The following is a 17,532-nucleotide window of genomic DNA, read 5'->3' as shown; positions in this document are numbered from 1 at the left end:
TGTTAGCTAAATGAATAAATTGGCTACCTTTCTTTAAATGGACAATTCTGTGAACTGTGTTGTGCAAGTTTTAAATTGACACAATACCTGTTAGCAAAGGTGTCAGCTAGAGATGATGTGCAGGAGCTTGCAAGGATTAGTAGTCTTGAATTATGTCTACTTTGATACTAATTATAGTGTTCGAATCTGAGATTAAATAGAGCTGAATTATTGATAAAAGTCACCTTGTCTGAGAGACATTTACATGGTTATCAAAAAGTCACGCCAGGGTAAGCCTACACAAAACACAGCCGTTATTTTAAGTGCTTCTAAAACTCCCTATGGGAAAAATGAATTGTGAAAAAATGATTGGAACCATCACCATTTTTGACCGCCAGTTTCTATGGCTATTATGACACCACTGTGGGGCTCTATTAACTGCATGATTTCTCCAGTCAAAGTGGGAGGACTACATACCACGTCATTGCCACTCCATATTTACACAAAAAGATCCCACCATGTCCAACGAACAAATGATCTCTTGGCATTTAAAAAATTGTACCGAAAGTACTGTTTCCATGGATGGAAATGTGGTTATTATCAGTGACATCAGTGACAGACGTAAAAGAGAAAAACTGCTGATGCACAAACGAATTAAGAAATTGCACCTATTGTGTATTTCTACTCACTCTCAACACATTGCCTACCCCAAATTAGACCATAGATATTACAATGTTTTTAGATCAGAGGTTTGATGCCACAGCACCCGGTCGTCACACCTACAAATTCATAAACCTCGCCCATTTCTACAATGTATCTTCTTAAAGTCAGATTTTAAACCTAACCTTAACCTCACTGCTAACCTTATATGAAGACCCAAAAGCTCGTTTTTGTTTTCATGATTTTTTACGATATTAGCCAATTTTGACTTTGAGGCTGGGATCTCTCAAGCACCCTGACTCAAACTTTCTTCGCGGTCATGTGTATTTGAAAGTCAAGTTGAGGGGGCAATCTTTTATTTTTTAAATTTAACTCGGCAAGTCAGTTAAGAACAGATTCTTATTTTCAATGACGGCATAGGAACAGTGCGTTAACTGCCTGTTCAGGGGCAGAACGACAGATTTGTACCTTGTCAGCTCGGTTACTAGTCCAACACTCTAACCACTAGGCTACTGTGCCGCCCCAAATCTCTCGCGCTTCCGGGGAGTTTCAATGCTTGTCTCTCGTCGTTTAGCTCCAGTTTAACAAATAACGTAGATACCTCGGAAAGAAGTCCGTCGTGAGAAAGAGTGGTTACGTCGCGACCTTACAGGATCAAGCAAGGGCGAGCCAGTGCATGGAATATGGAGTGTGTAAGTAGCTCAGATACACCGCCAGCAAGGCTAAACTAGCTATCTAGTAACGTTAGCCTACCCTAGCTAGCCAATCACAGTACTTGATGTTTGCTAGTTACATTCAAGATGATACATGAGTAGCTAGCTAGCAAGATCAACTTGGTTCTCTGTGGTTGTGTGTCATAACTACTGGTAGCCTGCGTAACTAGTTAGCTAACATCGTTAGTTTGCTGCATCTGTTGTGTTCACATTCCAGCCAGTAACCTTAGCTAGTTAACGTTGCAGTACTAGTTTACATCATGACCTCTTACAATACCAAATTGGAGGCCATCATTAGCTGTTGACATTATCAAGCCCTTAGTTATCATTTCAGAGATGTTAAGATGCTTTGTCTTCTACATGGCGAACTAGGTGAGAACATTACCTCTCGTGAAAATCCACTCGAACTATATAGTTTTAATGAGTCCACTGTTGATACAGTACCACAATGTTTTGGAAGCAAAGTGACACTTGATCGAAAATGCATCTTATGATGATTTGGCACATTGCTTATTGAATGTCCAATATCTTGAAAACTTGACTGCTGTCACACAAAACTGGGACTGTATCAACAGTGGACTAATTGAAAAATGACCTAAATACTAGTTGTTTTTTTGTGCAGATTTTTCCTTTAACGTTACATTGACTGCATGAACTGTCTAATATCTGGGCTATGATCCAGCTAAGCTTGTTGGCTACCTTTTCTGTCCAAAGGTTCTTATATCTAAATGTGACAAGGACAGTCAGACAATGACTCCCATTCCTCCGTAGTGGCTAAATAATGCAATTTGTGTTGGTGCAGTGCACCTGTGCCTGCAAAGTGTTTGTTGCTGCTTAGGAGGAGTGATCAAACACTGAACCACTTTCAAACAGCAGTATGTTGGCTACTTTATATTCCTGATATAACTATGCGATGATTAGCCATGACTAACACATTAGTGGTAATGAATATAAAAGGCCTTGGATTCTTGAAGAGAACATCAACTATTTAATTTCCTTGGAATTCTGCCTTGCCTGGGGGAAATGAGTCAATGAACCTATACTCTCTTTCAGATTCCACTTGCTGATGATGATGTGGATTGTAAAAAGGAGCCACTTCTAGGAGGTAAATAGCTTCCTTTTACTGTTAATGCAAACAGAAATGAAAGGATAAATAGCTATGCATGATGAGGTAATCTTAATCCTATGCATGGTGAGAAATTGTTCATGTGCTTTTTTTGTGCTTATTTTGCATTATTTTGCTTGTGTTAGAAGGAATCCTGAAAGTGTGACATTGTGATAAATTCTGGAGTCTATTGAGGCAGCTCTTTTTAAATACAAAAATATTACAATTGTAAATGCATATAAGGAATGGACAGTAAGTTGAACCCTGTCCCTTTCCTCCTCATTCTCCTCAGACCCAGATTATAATGTCTACACCCGGTTTATGAAGTCTCATCGGTGCTATGACTTGGTCCCTACCAGCTCCAAGTTGGTGGTGTTCGATACTTCACTGCAGGCAAGACCACGTCCTTCTTTTAACTCCTTCCTGTCAATTAAATCTGGACCAAAGATGCTGCGTTGTGTTTGTGTGTGTATAACTGTGTTCAGATCTCCATTAGGTAAAGAAGGCGTTTTTCGCTCTGGTGTCCAATGGGGTGAGAGCAGCGCCACTCTGGGACAGTAAGAAGCAGTGTTTTGTAGGTAAGAATAGAGTAAAAAACACATTTTGCTGGCTGGGCTTTTGGCAGATTTCGAAATGCACAATGAGTAGAGTCCCGTTGGATTCTGGTGACCCTGTTCTCCTGCTGATCTCTCACTGCAGGTATGCTGACCATCACAGACTTTATCAACATCCTCCATCGCTACTACAAGTCTCCTTTGGTAAGGCCTGCCCGCGACGTCCACTGTTTCTGGTTGTTTATAGCATACCCCATCTCAATTTCACATTTTGAATCATAGTGGTGGTAGAGGGTGAAAAGGCACGACACCTGATTTGCAGCACACATCCTTCTGTCTATTGAACAGTTGACCTTCATGCCTCTCACCTCCCTCGTTATGTTAGTCAGCACTTTCTCCTGTTCTAATGTTTCAGGTGCAGATATATGAGCTGGAGGAGCACAAGATAGAGACATGGAGAGGTAAGAGCATTCATTAACTGTAATAATAAGTGACTGATAGTCTTCTGGAGCACCAGTGAATTAACTAGTGCCTATTCTGTTCTCCTTCACCATAGAAGTCTACCTTCAAGACTCCTTCAAGCCCCTCGTCAGCATATCCCCTAACGCAAGGTAGGTCTACTGCCATGGCGAGATGTTGAGGGTTGTCACTGGACAGTTGGTTCAAGCATCTTGAGATCAATTCGGTGATTTACTGGCACTGTTTGATACTGACACAAATGTGTATCAATTTCCGCTTCCTGTTTCAGTCTGTATGATGCTGTATCGTCTCTGCTGAAGAATAAGATCCACAGACTGCCTGTGGTCGACCCTCTGACAGGGAACACCCTATACATCCTCACGCACAAGAGGATCCTGAAGTTCCTCAAGCTCTTTGTGAGTCTTTCTTGTGATCCTCTCTTTCTTACACTCTTCCCCGTTCATCTCTTTTTACCACATTTTATCATCTGCTGTTCCTTGACATCTCAATGTCTCATTCTCGGCAGTAGATAAGGTAGGACAAGAGCACTGTTACAACTGTAGGCCTGTTAATGAAGTCTACACCAAACTGTTTATTCATGCTTTTGAGGTAATATACCGTGTTTAATTTCTATGTATTTTTCAAGCCACTTGCATTAGTGGAACATTGTGTGTTATTTTCTTCCCAGATATCGGAGATGGCAAAACCTGCCTTCTTAGGCCAGACTCTAGAGGAGCTTGGCATCGGAACATTCCATAAGATTGCTGTGGTGCGTTCTGACACACCCCTCTACACAGCACTGGGAATCTTTGTGGACCAGAGAGTGTCTGCCTTGCCTGTCGTCGATGACAACGGTAAGTGAGGGAGGCGAGGGGACAGTTGGTTAAATATGTCTGACCCAGAAAATCTCTCCTGTTGTAAATGGTAGGTAGTTCTCATGTACCCATGTTTCTCTCTCACACACAGGACGAGTGGTGGACATTTACTCCAAATTTGATGTCATTGTAAGTACTGGACAGCTGTGCTACCAATGGGTGGTATTTAAACAGAATAGTCACTGGTTATCAGAACATATTGTTTGTGAGAGACCGACAATGAGACAAAACAGAAAGACCGTAACCAAAATTGTCTGTATCCTTGTGCTGTAAGAGTATTTTATAAAGGCAAAGCATTCAGTGCAGACCAAAGTACATCTCTCCTGTTCTAGATCAATGGGTCTCTTACCCAGTGGGCAGGCAGTATATAGAGCCTGTGGGCTGTTATTGACCAGCGGACTGGCTGGGGTTTATTAGCCTTTAGCCCGGGGAAACAAGAGAAAGTGGGCTCACTCTGCACTGGACTCCACTAACCCCTAGATGACAGTATGTGTCTGTCTGTGTGTTTTCATCTCTGCTATCCAAATACAGTACCGAACATAAGCAGCATTGAGAAGTAATAATGTCCCCCACACAGAACCTAGCAGCAGAGAAGATGTACAACAACCTGGATGTGACTGTGACCAAAGCTTTACAGCACCGCTCTCAGTATTTTGAGGGAGTGCTCACCTGCAACACACACGACACACTGGAGTCCATCATCAACAGACTGGTGGAGGCAGAGGTGGGAGAGTTGGAGACACCTGTGTATACACTATTATTGTTTGGGTCGACAATTTAAACCGTTTCCTGGGCGTTTATCAAGGTCAATAGAAGTAGTACATACAATCATAATGTAATACACACAGGTGCTGAGATCTAGCCCTGGCTTTTAGTTTGTAACTTATGGTTTTGTTTTTCTGTCTCCATCTTCTCTCTCAGGTGCACAGGCTGGTGGTGGTTGATGAGCAGGAGGTGGTGAAGGGCATCGTCTCTCTCTCAGACATCCTCCAGGCACTGGTTCTCACTAATGAAGAAGCAGACTAAGGTAAACACAAACCTTCTCTATTCACTGACCTTGATAAATCAAATGAAAACAATGTGAATGTAATTTAGCTTCAACTCAGTTCCTGAGAGGCAATGTCTTACCTGTAAATTGTTTTGTGATTTTTAAAGGATTTAAATAATTGTCAAGTTGAACTAAAGATTCATCTGGTGTTTTGTATTTCAGGAACTGCTTGAGGGCGTGATAAAGGAAATATTCCTCCAAAAGATGATGGACAGAGAAAATGAGGATCCTGGAAGAGGAGTGACGCGAGAGAGAGGGAAAGATAGGTCTTCTACATCCCCTCATGTACAAATGTACGGCTACAGCACAGGAGGACATCTCTTTCTCTCTGCATACAGATGTGAAGTCCCATTGACTTTCTCAATCCAGCAATATAGACACGTGCAGTAACAAGGGACATACAGGAACACTGTAAATCAAGCCAAAACCCAAGCAATCAAAAAGACCCAAACAAGAAGCAGGACCAGAAGTAGCCAATGGAGTGGAGCTGTATGTCCGTTCTGGGCAGCCCAACACAAGCTAGTGTCTCTCTGTAAATGCAGGTGGTGGACCTATACAGTACAGGAATGATGTGTAGTTATATGAAGGTGATCAATTTGCCACTTCTCAGACAAATCCATTCCCCGCCTATTCTCTCCCATTTGGTCTGTAGATACACTGGAGAGAAGAGTCAGTAACTTCCCACCCTGGCCCTAAACTGAGCAGCATTCCTTTACCCATCATCCTTATAGGTCTGGTATCTCTAAAGCACAACTAGCCAGCCAATCATGGATCGCAGGTTACAGAATGTCACAGTGGAACTTGAAGATATACAAATCTACAACGGCAACTCCGCTGCCTTGGTTACAGTAGGTGTGGATTGTCGGAGATGGAACTGCTGTAGAAGATGTCATTTTTGAGTTTTACTCATTTATATACTGATGCACAACCAATTAATATTTATGTAAATATAACAATGTTTTATTTAGGTTATTTCCATTTCTAAAGTGCTCTTAATTTCTTTTGGTCTTGACATGCATTCAGTTTGACTCTGAAGACTGGAGAACCATAACATAAGGCTGCTGTTAGGGCTTGCCTAGCCTTGTTCTTCAAAGTCATTCTAGAGCTACATGAGAAATGATTTAGCCTTTTTTAAGTTTTACTAATTTCACAATCCCAACAATATTTCTTTAGACAGTTTTCAACAACATGTAGTGTGAGTGTCTGGATTAATCATGATGGATTCGTTCACTTTTGCTTGTGAGCCTTTTCTAGTCCTCCTTATTGGATGTTAAGTGCTTCTGAGCTATCCATCATGATTTTATTGGGGGTATATCAGTGAAGCATTAGATGTTATCTTTTTGCTGTGTCTATTCCATTTTATTTCATCCTTGTTATAGGATTCAATTTGAGCCTTTCATTACTGCCACCATTTTCTTTCTCCTTCTTCCATTCCGAGGGCAAACCAATCTCGACCTATGAAAAGGACTTCCTTGGGCCATTGAGTCAGTACATTTAACATTTTACTTCTCGAAATTGACTTTTGTTATGAATAAGATGCGTACAAGTATGTAAATGATGTCTTTTTTCTACTACTCATGTGAAGTTCTAATTTAATGCATGAACAATAAATACGATTTCTCTTGGTTTTGACATGTATGCACTTTTGACTCTGTTTTGTCTTGGTGAAGCAGTAGGGTTGATGTGTAACTGAGTGGGTGTAGGTCAGTCGGAGGTTGTGGGAAGAGCAGGATGTGAGGTAACACTATGGCCTAGATTTAATCAGATCAAGAATTAACCGGCGATAGATGTGTTGGCGGTGTAACACCGTTGGCGCGTTCAAGTTGGTGAGCAGCTGCTTGTGTGATCATTGTCAAAGTCACACCCTTCTCACTCATGTTAATTACCAAACGAGAAAGTGTAGGCTATATAGAAATGTCTGCTTTAGGTATAATGCCGGGAGTCGCTTGTGGATTTGATGGCTCTAAAGCAGTTGCACCGCCGACCTCAAACTACTGCTATGCGGGTGTAGGCTAGTGCAGATCTGATACAATCTAGCCCTAAGTCTGGGTAATGAGACTGCTGACCACACGAATCAGGAACTGTGGACAAAGCATTATTACAGGGAATAGAGACAAACTAGAACTTTCCTTTTGATTTGAATGAGGGGTCGGAAGACATTAAGTTTGTATCTGAAAAACACTGGAAGATGCATACACCAAAACGCAGTATTATAAACCATTTTTGTATTGATGTACATACTGATGTGAGCAAAATAAAGACAAACCATGTAGGAAAACAGTTGCATTTATTACTATAGGCTATATAATATTACCGATATACATGATTGGATACTAGTCCTGAAAAGGTTTTCACTTGGTTTTAAAAGCTTATTTTGATTTCTTTGTCTAGATGTCTGGACAGAGACCTGGGCGTTCTCATCATTCGTCACTTCATTAACTGGGTGGCTCGAGCACTGAATGCAGATTGGCCGACAGCCGTGGTATATCAGACCGTATGACAAAATATTTATTTTTACTGCTCTGTTGGTAACCAGTTTATAATTGCAATAAGGCACCTCGGAGGTTTGTGATATGTGGCCAATATATCAGGGCTAAGGGCTGTATCCAGGAACTCTGCGTTGCGTCGTGCATAAGAACAGCACTTAGCCGTGGTATATTGGCCATATACCACACCTCCTCCTGCCTTATTGCTTAAACACTCCATGGTGCAATACAACAGCATACAACATTTCATCTTGTCATAATTTCCCTTAACAGTATGTGATGTAGAGACACAAGGCCAGAGACACATCCCATCCATGGCCTATGATGTTTACATAGGATCACTTACCAACCAAGGACAGAAAATCTGAATTCACCTAACAGTACGCAGACAACACCCAGGCCCCGTCTACCACTCACAGCCAAAAACATAAGCAACCACATTTTCAGGAAAAATATGCACATGTACGCACGCCAAGTCCTCTTAGCCATCACCCAAGAACTATAAACAAATAATATACAGTACAGGCGAGCGTAACATGGTCATAAACTAACACATTAAATCAAATAAATGCATCCAGGCCATATATATTTCCTGTGGAACAGCATTGATAAGTATCAGTAGTATTAATTTTACCACAAAAAAGTTTAACGACAATCTTATTGTGCTACAGCCACGCTGAATAAGCACTCTTTACAGAGGGTCTGGGGACTCTTCACTGTTACTTAGCTTTATGAAAATGTCAAGAAATCTGTGAGAGGTATTTACCAATCACCAAATCTGAATAACTGATTAAAATGCTTAATATATTATAAACACCCTCTGTTGTCACTGGTGTGATCTGCAGTAAAACAGTGATGGGTGTTGAGAACAGTTTGGTTGAGGTGCTGTGGAGTGAGTAGTGCACACATTGGCCCTGCAGAGCCTTTTCTAGGAACTAGCAATAAACTGGCAGGATTAGGAACACAAGGAAGGAGACTTCACGTTCAGCAGTACCTTTTGAGTTTGTGCTCAACGAAAAATAAAATAAAGCGACAAATTTAACAGTACATATTATTTTCCTGAAAACAGAATACATGGTGAAAACAAGATTTGACAGATAAATCATCATCCATCATACAAACTATTTACAATTTGCATATCAAAGAGGTAATGTAGGTGGGGTATAATTTATGAATATGGAGTGGAATAGACAAAACAATCAAATACTGTTCTATAGTAATGGGAGACATCAAATTGGAGGGACTCAGTATGTGCTTTCAATGACTCAGTATACAGTAGTGTTGCTTTGTAGATATTCCATTGGTTTATCAGTGGTTGATTGACAGCACATATAAGCCTCTCCAATTGTCTCCCATCCAAGACCAGTAACCAGTGTAACTGTTGGTAAACATTCCAAAACATTATTAAAATATCAATGGAAACTCAAATAAAAAAAGGGTCATATATAGTCATACCTAAAAAAGTTATTGTATGTACAGTGATAATACTCGGTCAGGGAGAATATAACAAGAGGGGAAACATACATGGAGGTATTGTGAGAAAAAAATTAAATAAATCATTATAACAGCAATTGATGTGAGTGTTTACAAAATGGCTACAATACAGTCCATCGTCATGAAATACCATAGAGCCAGGTGTTTGTATGGACCATTCCTGCCTCTAAGTGGGCAATAGGAGTTCCATTACAACAATGGATGGAGTAATGGGAAACTTAGATTTAAAGAAACTATGGAAGCTGATCTTTGTGACTCACAGTCCACTGCTACCATAAATGATAGATAACATGACTCGATAAATGAGGAAGACTTGGTCCTCATTGATTTAAAAAACTATTTCTTAGTTTATATGTACAACAGAGAGATCTGTCTACAACTTGATCATTTCCACAAATGAGTGCCTTTTGCTTCCCTTTGATATTGTAAATAGAAATTGTGCACAAATATTGAATTTTAAAAGACTGTTATATTCAATGAAGTACCCTTTAATATAGACCACAGGGAGAATTCAATCAATCAGATTTTCTGTTAAAGTGCCAGCATTTTGAATTGTCCCTCCATGCACCATCTGACTTCCAGGAAGATTTTTACCCACTTAAAACCTCTTAAGGATCGTACCCTTTTTTCCTTCCAATTTTCACCTAAAATGACATACCCAAATCGAACTGCCTATAGCTCAGGACCTGAAGCAATGATGTGCATATACTTGATACCATTTGAAAGGAAACACTTTGAGGTTTGTGGAAATGTGAAACTAGTGTAGGAGAATAACACATTAGATATGCTAAAAGATATGAACAGAAATACAAGCCATTTCTATTTTTTCCTCACACCATCTTTGAAATGCAAGAGAAAGGCCATAATATAATATTGCAGTTGAGGTGCAATTTAGCAGTGTATGTGCAAAGTTTGAGATTGACCCATTGAAGCATAGCAATACTGGACAATATTTTGTATCAAGTTTGCCCAAATGGGCCGAACTGGTCAATTGATACATTTTCAAGTAGATAACTATAGAGAACATACAAAAATATGGTAATACAACATTTAAGTTGACACACTCCCAGGAATGTCATACATGATGGAGCATTAGGTTATACACTAACTTTCACACATTTAGATGGCCGGGCAGGGTGGGTGTGGAGCAGAGACAGTAAGGGTTCAAACTGTAGAGCCCAGTTCCTACATTTTATCTCTGGGACCCTCAGGGTGACAAATCAGAGCAAGATTACTGAATGTAAGTACATTATTTACCTTCAGAGGTGAATGTATCAAAACAGTTGCTGTGATAAAAGTTTGTTGTGCACTCTCCTCAAACAATAGCATAGTATTCTTTTACTCTAATAGCTACTGTAAATTGGACAGTGCAGTTAGATTAACAAGCATTTAAACTTTCTGCCTATATAAGACATGTCTATGTCCTGGAAAGTTCACTGTTACTTACAATGTCATGCTAATCACATTAGCGCACATTATCTCAACCATCCCGGTATAGGGACACAGATCCTGTAGAGGTTTTTAACATCAACATTGCTCCAAGTTTTCCCCATAATTGCAAAGACCTATTTAATTTTTTGCTCTGATAGTCATTTCTGAAGATATATTTTAAAATGTGATTATTCATTTTAAGGAAGAAAAAAAATACCCTGTTACGTGAACTGAACTCTCGTTTTAATATGGTGGAACTCTGAACATATAATAGTCAAATCATAGTGTAAAAGCAAGTGAGCAGGTTCTACTCTTTCTGGCCATTTTCTGGTGTTTTGTGGTGGAAAACTGAGTGGGTCAAGTATATCACATCAACCACGTTACTCATAGATAGACAGGCTAGAATCTTTTAAAATATTTGTTGTTGTAAAGCTTGCATTCAATTTCCCCTCCCTGTTGCACACAATAAGCTTCCATTTCCTGTCACAAGAGGATTCATGGCTGATTAAAGAAGAAATCGTCAACACTGTTAATCAACCTATATACACTTTACTTAATTAGGCACATACTATAGTCTTTTTAAATTTGATTTAACCTCGAGATGGGAAAACATGTTTTTTTATTAAGTTGAACATGTGCTCTTTATGACAGAATGTAAAAATCAGGTGAAATCAAATGTTTTTTCCCCACCAAGTTAGATATCTCAAAAGGCACTGAATTGGTGGAATGACCGCTACACAAAATTCATAGAAAGACTGTACCTTCCCCTTATATACTCCCTGACAAAGAAAACACTGAAAGCAGTCAGACCTCTCCCAACATCGAGTCAACATGGCATGAATACAGTATAACGATAAACAGAACAAAAATAAATTAATGTATAGGGTAAAACCATTAGTGTTCTTTGATAAGTCTTGGGGAAAGTTACTAAGAAAAAAAGGGTTTAAAATTAAATTACACATTCTGTTAATAAATACACAGTTGTATGCAGTATATATCCTGCCATTGAGATGGGCATTGTCAGGGGCAGTAGTAGTAGTAGCAGTAATTGTTGGCAGCCATTTTAGTAGGAACAGAACGGGGAACAGAAGGGTGGGGTAGGTTGGGGACAGGGAAGGACAGGGGTTGTCAGTAGTTTTGGCTGAATAGGTGAGGTAGGGCTGGTCACAACTCAAACAGTGGTGGCTTTAAAAAGACTGGCAGGAAAGTTTTTATATAATGTTCTTTTTACATTTTGCTTTTGTCATTTCATTATTTTCTTTTGTTAACTTGTGCGTTCATTGGAAAAGACACTGTCCCCCGCTCTTTCTCTCTCAGTATACTTTAGTGCGGGACAGAGTCCCTAGCGCTCTCCTCAGGTCTTTGGGACAGAACCCTCTCAAACTTTGATGTCCTCCTGGACACTCAGCTGGGACAGGGTCTTCTTGATGCGCAGGGCGGTGAGGCGGGCGGCTCCGTTGGCGTACCAACACTCCCTCATGATCTTCCCCATTACACGCAGGGCCTGGGGGGAGGGAGGCAAAGAAGGAGAGAAAGTAGACCGTTATCTTAAAGCTCTGTGATAATGTAGAGTGTTATCTTAAAGCTCTGGGATAATGTAGAGTGTTATCTTAAAGCTCTGGGATAATGTAGTGTGTTATCTAGAGCTCTGGGATTATGTAGGATTGAGCGAACATGAAGAATATTAGATAAAGTCATACATGCAAATATGGTGCAGATATGCACAGGGCTAAACAAGCTTATCGAAACCACCAATGCAACCCCAGAGAACAAACCCGGCAAAAGAATATACTTAACATAAATTGTGTGTATACAATGTAATACTTATAAGAAACCAGTGACACTTTCACAGCAACTGCTGTGCTATCATAATAGGACTGTTTGATTGACCTTAAGAGCATGCATATCTATCTACATGTGTCTGTCCCTACCTCGTAGCTCTGCCACCAGTTGGGCACGTTGGGCCGTAGTTTCTGGTCACAAACCACCTTCCTCATCTCCTCTATGGAGGGGTCAGAGGGCACCAGATCATAGTAGGGCAGCTGGTACTCCTCATGGATACCTAAGGGCAGAGGTCAAAGGTCAGGTAAGGCCCAGTTTCTAATTGATGATGAAATCAACTTTTAACTACATTAAGATAGAGATACTGTATTCGTCGCAAATGACACTTTTCCCTATATCGTGCACTACTATAGGGGGTCATATGGGCAATAAATAGGGCAGGGTTCCCAACTGGCGTGCCGAATTCGGCGCACAGGCGATTTGATTTGGTCCCAGGTTTTTGTATTTTTTATTGTTGGACATAAAAGACTGAAAACACCAGCAAATCAGCTTCAAGTTATTTTAATATTGGAAATCGGTTCCAAAGCATTCCTATGCATAATAGAGAGATATACACCGAGTGGACAAAACATTAAGAACAGCCGCCCATGTTGACCCCACACTTGTGTCAAGTTGTCTGGATGTCCTTCGGGTGGTGGACCATTCTTGATACACACAGGAAACTGATGAGCATGAAAAACTCAGTGTTGCAGTTCTTGACACAAACCGGTACGCCTGTCAACTACTACCATATCCCGTTCAAAGGCACTCAAATATTTTGTCTTGCACATTCACCCTCTGAATGGCACATATACAATATCCATGCCTCAATTGTCTTAAGTTTTAAAAATATCATTATTTTACAGTGTCCTCCCCTTCATCTACACTGATTGATGTGGATTTAACAAGTTAAATCAATAAGGGATCATAGCTTTCACGTGGATTCACCTGGTCAGTCTATGTCATGTTTTGTACATTCAGTGTATGTGATTGTATACAAATATAAGGAAGGTTTGCAAAGATCGTTTTAATCAAATATTATATATATCTCTTTGGGCTTCTTTGGTCAATTTGTAGTCTACAAATGATTTGTAATTATGTTCTGGCCCCCTGGTCATCCCCTCGAGAAGAAAAAACATCCAGAGGCTGAATCTAGTTGATGATCCCTGATATAGCCAATAGGGTGCCAGTTGGAACCCAGCCAGAGTGTGCTGAGGGGGAGCCTGTCTGACCTCCAGCGTTGCAGCGGCGTGTGATCTCCCAGTACACCAGGCCCAGAGCGTAGATGTCTGCACACTTAAACGAATCAAAATGCCTCATGTTGATGCTCTCATCCAGAACCTCAGGGGCCATGTACCTGACACAGAGAAAAATAGGTCTTTGTAAGCTGGTCTATATCCCTGATAGGTGGTGGTATGTGGGAGAGAGAGGGGGGGGGTCAGTAGGTGAAGTTGGGAAACAAGTACTTCTTAAGGTTGATGGCATGTGTATGTTTGTACCTCTTGGTGCCCACTCTCTGGTTGGGAGCGATGTCTATGGTGTCGGTGGTGGACTCGTGGCGCACTGCCAGCCCAAGGTCAGCGATGGCACATGTACTGTTCTTCTTCACCAGGATGTTCTTAGACTTGAGGTCCCGGTGGGCAATACCAGGCTTACCTAGAGGAAGGCAGAGAGAGTTAGACTACCTGACATTCACTGCATTCCTGGCAATCAATGGAACTTATGTAACATGTTCGTGTGAAACAGGTGTTTTATGATATCCAATTCATTTAAATCAAACATTGATCATGGTTATCTGCAGTATACCACTGGCTTCCAATGACAGCCAACAACATTTAAAAAAAGTGTTGAATGATGTTAATAACTGAACTATCAATAGATGCTTTACTTTAGAGGGGCTGCTATGCAAATCAAACAAGGCAGATCAATAACCCTGGAGTTTCCTATCAGCTAGTAAGCATGGCCTACATTCACTGTTTGCACAGGCCAGGAAAAGGTAGAGGAGGGAACAAATCGAAGAGCCCAGAAGAATTGACACATACAGCAACATGCAAGTATCAATCCAAGTACAACACACTCACCCTGCGTGCCCAGGATCTCCATGTGCAGGTGTGCCAGGCCGCTGGCAGCCGACAGTGCCAGTTTGATCATGCCCTCGATGGTCACAGAGTAGCGGTTCAGGTAGTCAAACAGAGAGCCGTACTCGTGGTAGTCTGACACCAGCCACAGCTGGGTCCATGTGCCATTATCTAGGAGAGACAGAGAGACTAAGTTTAGAGACCAATTGGTAGACCCGACACCACCCAATACGAAAAACTGACCTGAACACCAGATAGCTACAAGAAGTGCTCTTCGAAGGGGAATATTTTTTATGTGATGTCACACGATGACGGCCAATGTTTACCTTTGTTGTCCGCGGCGATGAATCCCAGGATGTTCTCATGGCGCAGCATGACGGTCTGGTAGATCTCAGCCTCCCGGAACCAGGAGCGCTCCTCTCTGGATGAGAAGATCTTCACCGCCACGTCTCCTCCTCTCCAGCGGCCCCGCCATACCTCTCCGAAACGCCCCTTCCCTATGATCTCCTGCAGCACGATCGTCCTGGCTACCGTCCGCTGGACAAACAGAGGGAGGCCTGCACAGAGACAGAGGACGGAGAGGACAGAGACATACGGGACACAGAGACAAGGCAAAAAAAAGAGAGAGGAATATTCAGTCAGACAATGAATCACATTGCCTAATATCAACCACATTTCTCCCTATGGATCTTCTTTATCTATGGAAGACATCATTAAAGCTACAGTCACATTTATTGAGATAGATCAGACCCCTAGAGAGCCCCAGCTGTGCTGTACTGACCAGATCCTGATCCAGAGGTGGACATGTCATAGATGAGGTCCTGCAGGGTCTTGTCCTTGGCCATGTAGAGGTGGTCACAGGAGGGGTCCTCCACCTCCAGCCTCTGCCTGTGGCTGTAGGCCCTCTGGTGGTACTGGAACAGGAACACAGCCATGATTAGCAGCACACACAGCAGGCAGACGGGCCCTGCGACCACTGCCACCAGCTCCACTGGACCCCATGTACCATCAGGGCCAAAGCCGCCCCCCAGGCCCGGCCGCAAAGTCACTGAGAAAGAGGGAAGAGAGACAATGAGAATAAATACATAATTCACATGTAATCTACACTGAACAAAAATATTAACGCAACACATTACAATTTCAAAGATTTTACTGAGTTACAGGTCATATAAGGAAATAATTTTAAATATATTAATTAGGCCCTAATCTATTAATTTCACATGACTGTGAATACAGATAAGCATCTGTGACCAACAGATGCATAAAAAAAAAGCTAGCAGTGTGGATCAGAAAACCAATCAGTATTTGTTGTGACTACCATTTACCTCACACAGCGCGATACATCTCCTTCGTATAGAGTTTATCGGGCTGTTGATTGTGGCCTGTGAAATGTTGTCACACTCCGCTTCAATGGCAGTGCGAAGTTGCTGGAACACGATGTCGTACACATCGATCCAGAGCATCCCAAACAATGGGTGACATGTCTGGTGATTATGCAGGCCATGGAAGAACTGGGACATGTTCAGCTTCCAGGAATTGTGTGCAGATCCTTGTGACATGGGTGATGGCTGTGCATTATCATGCTGAAACATGAGGTGATGATGGCGGATGAATGGCACGACAATGGCCCTCATGATCTCGTCACGGCATCTCTGTGCATTCAAATTGTCATCAATAAAATGCAATTGTGTTAGTTGTCCGCATCTTGTGCCTGCCCATACCATAACCCCTCCTCCACCATGGGGCACTCTGTTCACAACGTTGACAAAGTGCTCGCCCACACGACGCCATACAAGACCGTGTTGACAACACAGATGAGCTTCCCGGAGACGGTTTCTGACAGTCTGTGTAGAAATTCTTTGGTTGTGCAAACTCACAGTTTTACAAACTGTCCGGGTGGCTGATCTCAGACCATCCCGCAGGTGAAGAAGCCGGATGTGGAGGTCCTGGGCTGGTGTGGTTACACGTGGAATGCGGTTGTGAGGCCGGTTGGATATACTGCCAAATTCTCTAAAACTACATTGTAGGCAGCTTATTCTCTGGCAACAGCTCTGGTGAACATTCCTGTAGTCAGCATGCCAATTGCCCACTCCCTCAAAACTTGGGACATCTGTGGCATTGTGTTGTGTAACAAAACTGCACATTGTACTGGGGAAATGTTATTGTCCCCAGCACAAGTTGCACCTGTGTAATGATCATGCTGTTTAGTCAGCTTATTGATATGCCACACCTGTCAGGTGGATGAATTAGATTGGCAAAGGAGAAATGCTCACTAACGGGGATGTAAACAAATTTGTGCACAACATTTTTGAGAAATAAGCTGTTTGTGCATATGGAACATTTTTGGGATCTTTTATTTCATTTCAGCTCATGAAACATGGGACCAACACTTTACATGTTGCATTTATATTTTTGTTCAGTATATATTTAATGAGTAAACATAACAACCCAAATGCAACTCTGAACTGTTTGAGACCCATGTCTTCTATGGCAGCAGATAGCCTGTGGAATGTGTGGAGCTCACCAGAGGGAACTTTGAGGTTGAGGCTGTTGCAGTAGTTAGTGTAGCAGCAGTGTGTGTTGAGGAGGCCCTCAGCACTCAGGCAGTAGAAGGGCTGGCCCGGGGGTACCAGCTTGTCCCGGGTGATGCAGATACGAATGTGCTGCTCTTGGCCGTCGATGAAGGACGTGGAGGCCATGCAGGCCCCATCAGTCTCACACTGGGAGCCAGTCTTCTGACACTGGGCCGTGGTGCAGTTACACCACAAAGCTGCAAACAGAGAGACAGGGAGTATTTCAAAATGTTGTAATTGCTTATGAAGTTGTGTC

General features: G+C 41.8%; 2 protein-coding genes across 2 annotated transcripts in view; one reads left to right on the top strand and one right to left on the bottom strand.

The window, feature by feature from the left end:
- Positions 1 to 736: 736 nt before the first annotated feature.
- On the top strand, positions 737 to 7,025 carry prkag1 (protein kinase, AMP-activated, gamma 1 non-catalytic subunit). Its single transcript, XM_035796996.2, has 13 exons — positions 737 to 1,331; positions 2,406 to 2,457; positions 2,750 to 2,850; positions 2,954 to 3,035; positions 3,157 to 3,215; positions 3,427 to 3,472; positions 3,568 to 3,622; positions 3,760 to 3,886; positions 4,159 to 4,324; positions 4,437 to 4,474; positions 4,923 to 5,069; positions 5,267 to 5,372; positions 5,556 to 7,025. The coding sequence occupies exons 1-12, from the start codon at positions 1,323 to 1,325 to the stop codon at positions 5,369 to 5,371; spliced, it is 987 nt and encodes a 328-aa protein (XP_035652889.1). The 5' UTR covers positions 737 to 1,322; the 3' UTR covers position 5,372; positions 5,556 to 7,025.
- Positions 7,026 to 7,663: 638 nt separating this feature from the next.
- Positions 7,664 to 17,532, bottom strand: part of LOC118400297 (activin receptor type-1B-like) — a 29,626-nt gene continuing 19,757 nt past the window's right edge. The window contains exons 2-9 of the mRNA XM_035796995.2: positions 17,228 to 17,473; positions 15,485 to 15,751; positions 15,030 to 15,260; positions 14,707 to 14,874; positions 14,125 to 14,281; positions 13,858 to 13,982; positions 12,736 to 12,866; positions 7,664 to 12,308 (exon numbers count right to left, since the gene is read on the bottom strand). Coding sequence (XP_035652888.1) covers positions 12,183 to 12,308; positions 12,736 to 12,866; positions 13,858 to 13,982; positions 14,125 to 14,281; positions 14,707 to 14,874; positions 15,030 to 15,260; positions 15,485 to 15,751; positions 17,228 to 17,473 — 1,451 coding nt within the window. The 3' untranslated portion in view covers positions 7,664 to 12,182. The remainder of the gene's footprint in view (positions 12,309 to 12,735; positions 12,867 to 13,857; positions 13,983 to 14,124; positions 14,282 to 14,706; positions 14,875 to 15,029; positions 15,261 to 15,484; positions 15,752 to 17,227; positions 17,474 to 17,532) is intronic.

Source organism: Oncorhynchus keta, chromosome 21 (genome assembly GCF_023373465.1).
Source record: "Oncorhynchus keta strain PuntledgeMale-10-30-2019 chromosome 21, Oket_V2, whole genome shotgun sequence".
In the NCBI taxonomy this organism is placed as follows: Eukaryota; Metazoa; Chordata; class Actinopteri; order Salmoniformes; family Salmonidae; genus Oncorhynchus; species Oncorhynchus keta.
Note: the sequence above shows the minus strand (reverse complement) of the source record. Positions and strands in the feature narration are given on the sequence as shown.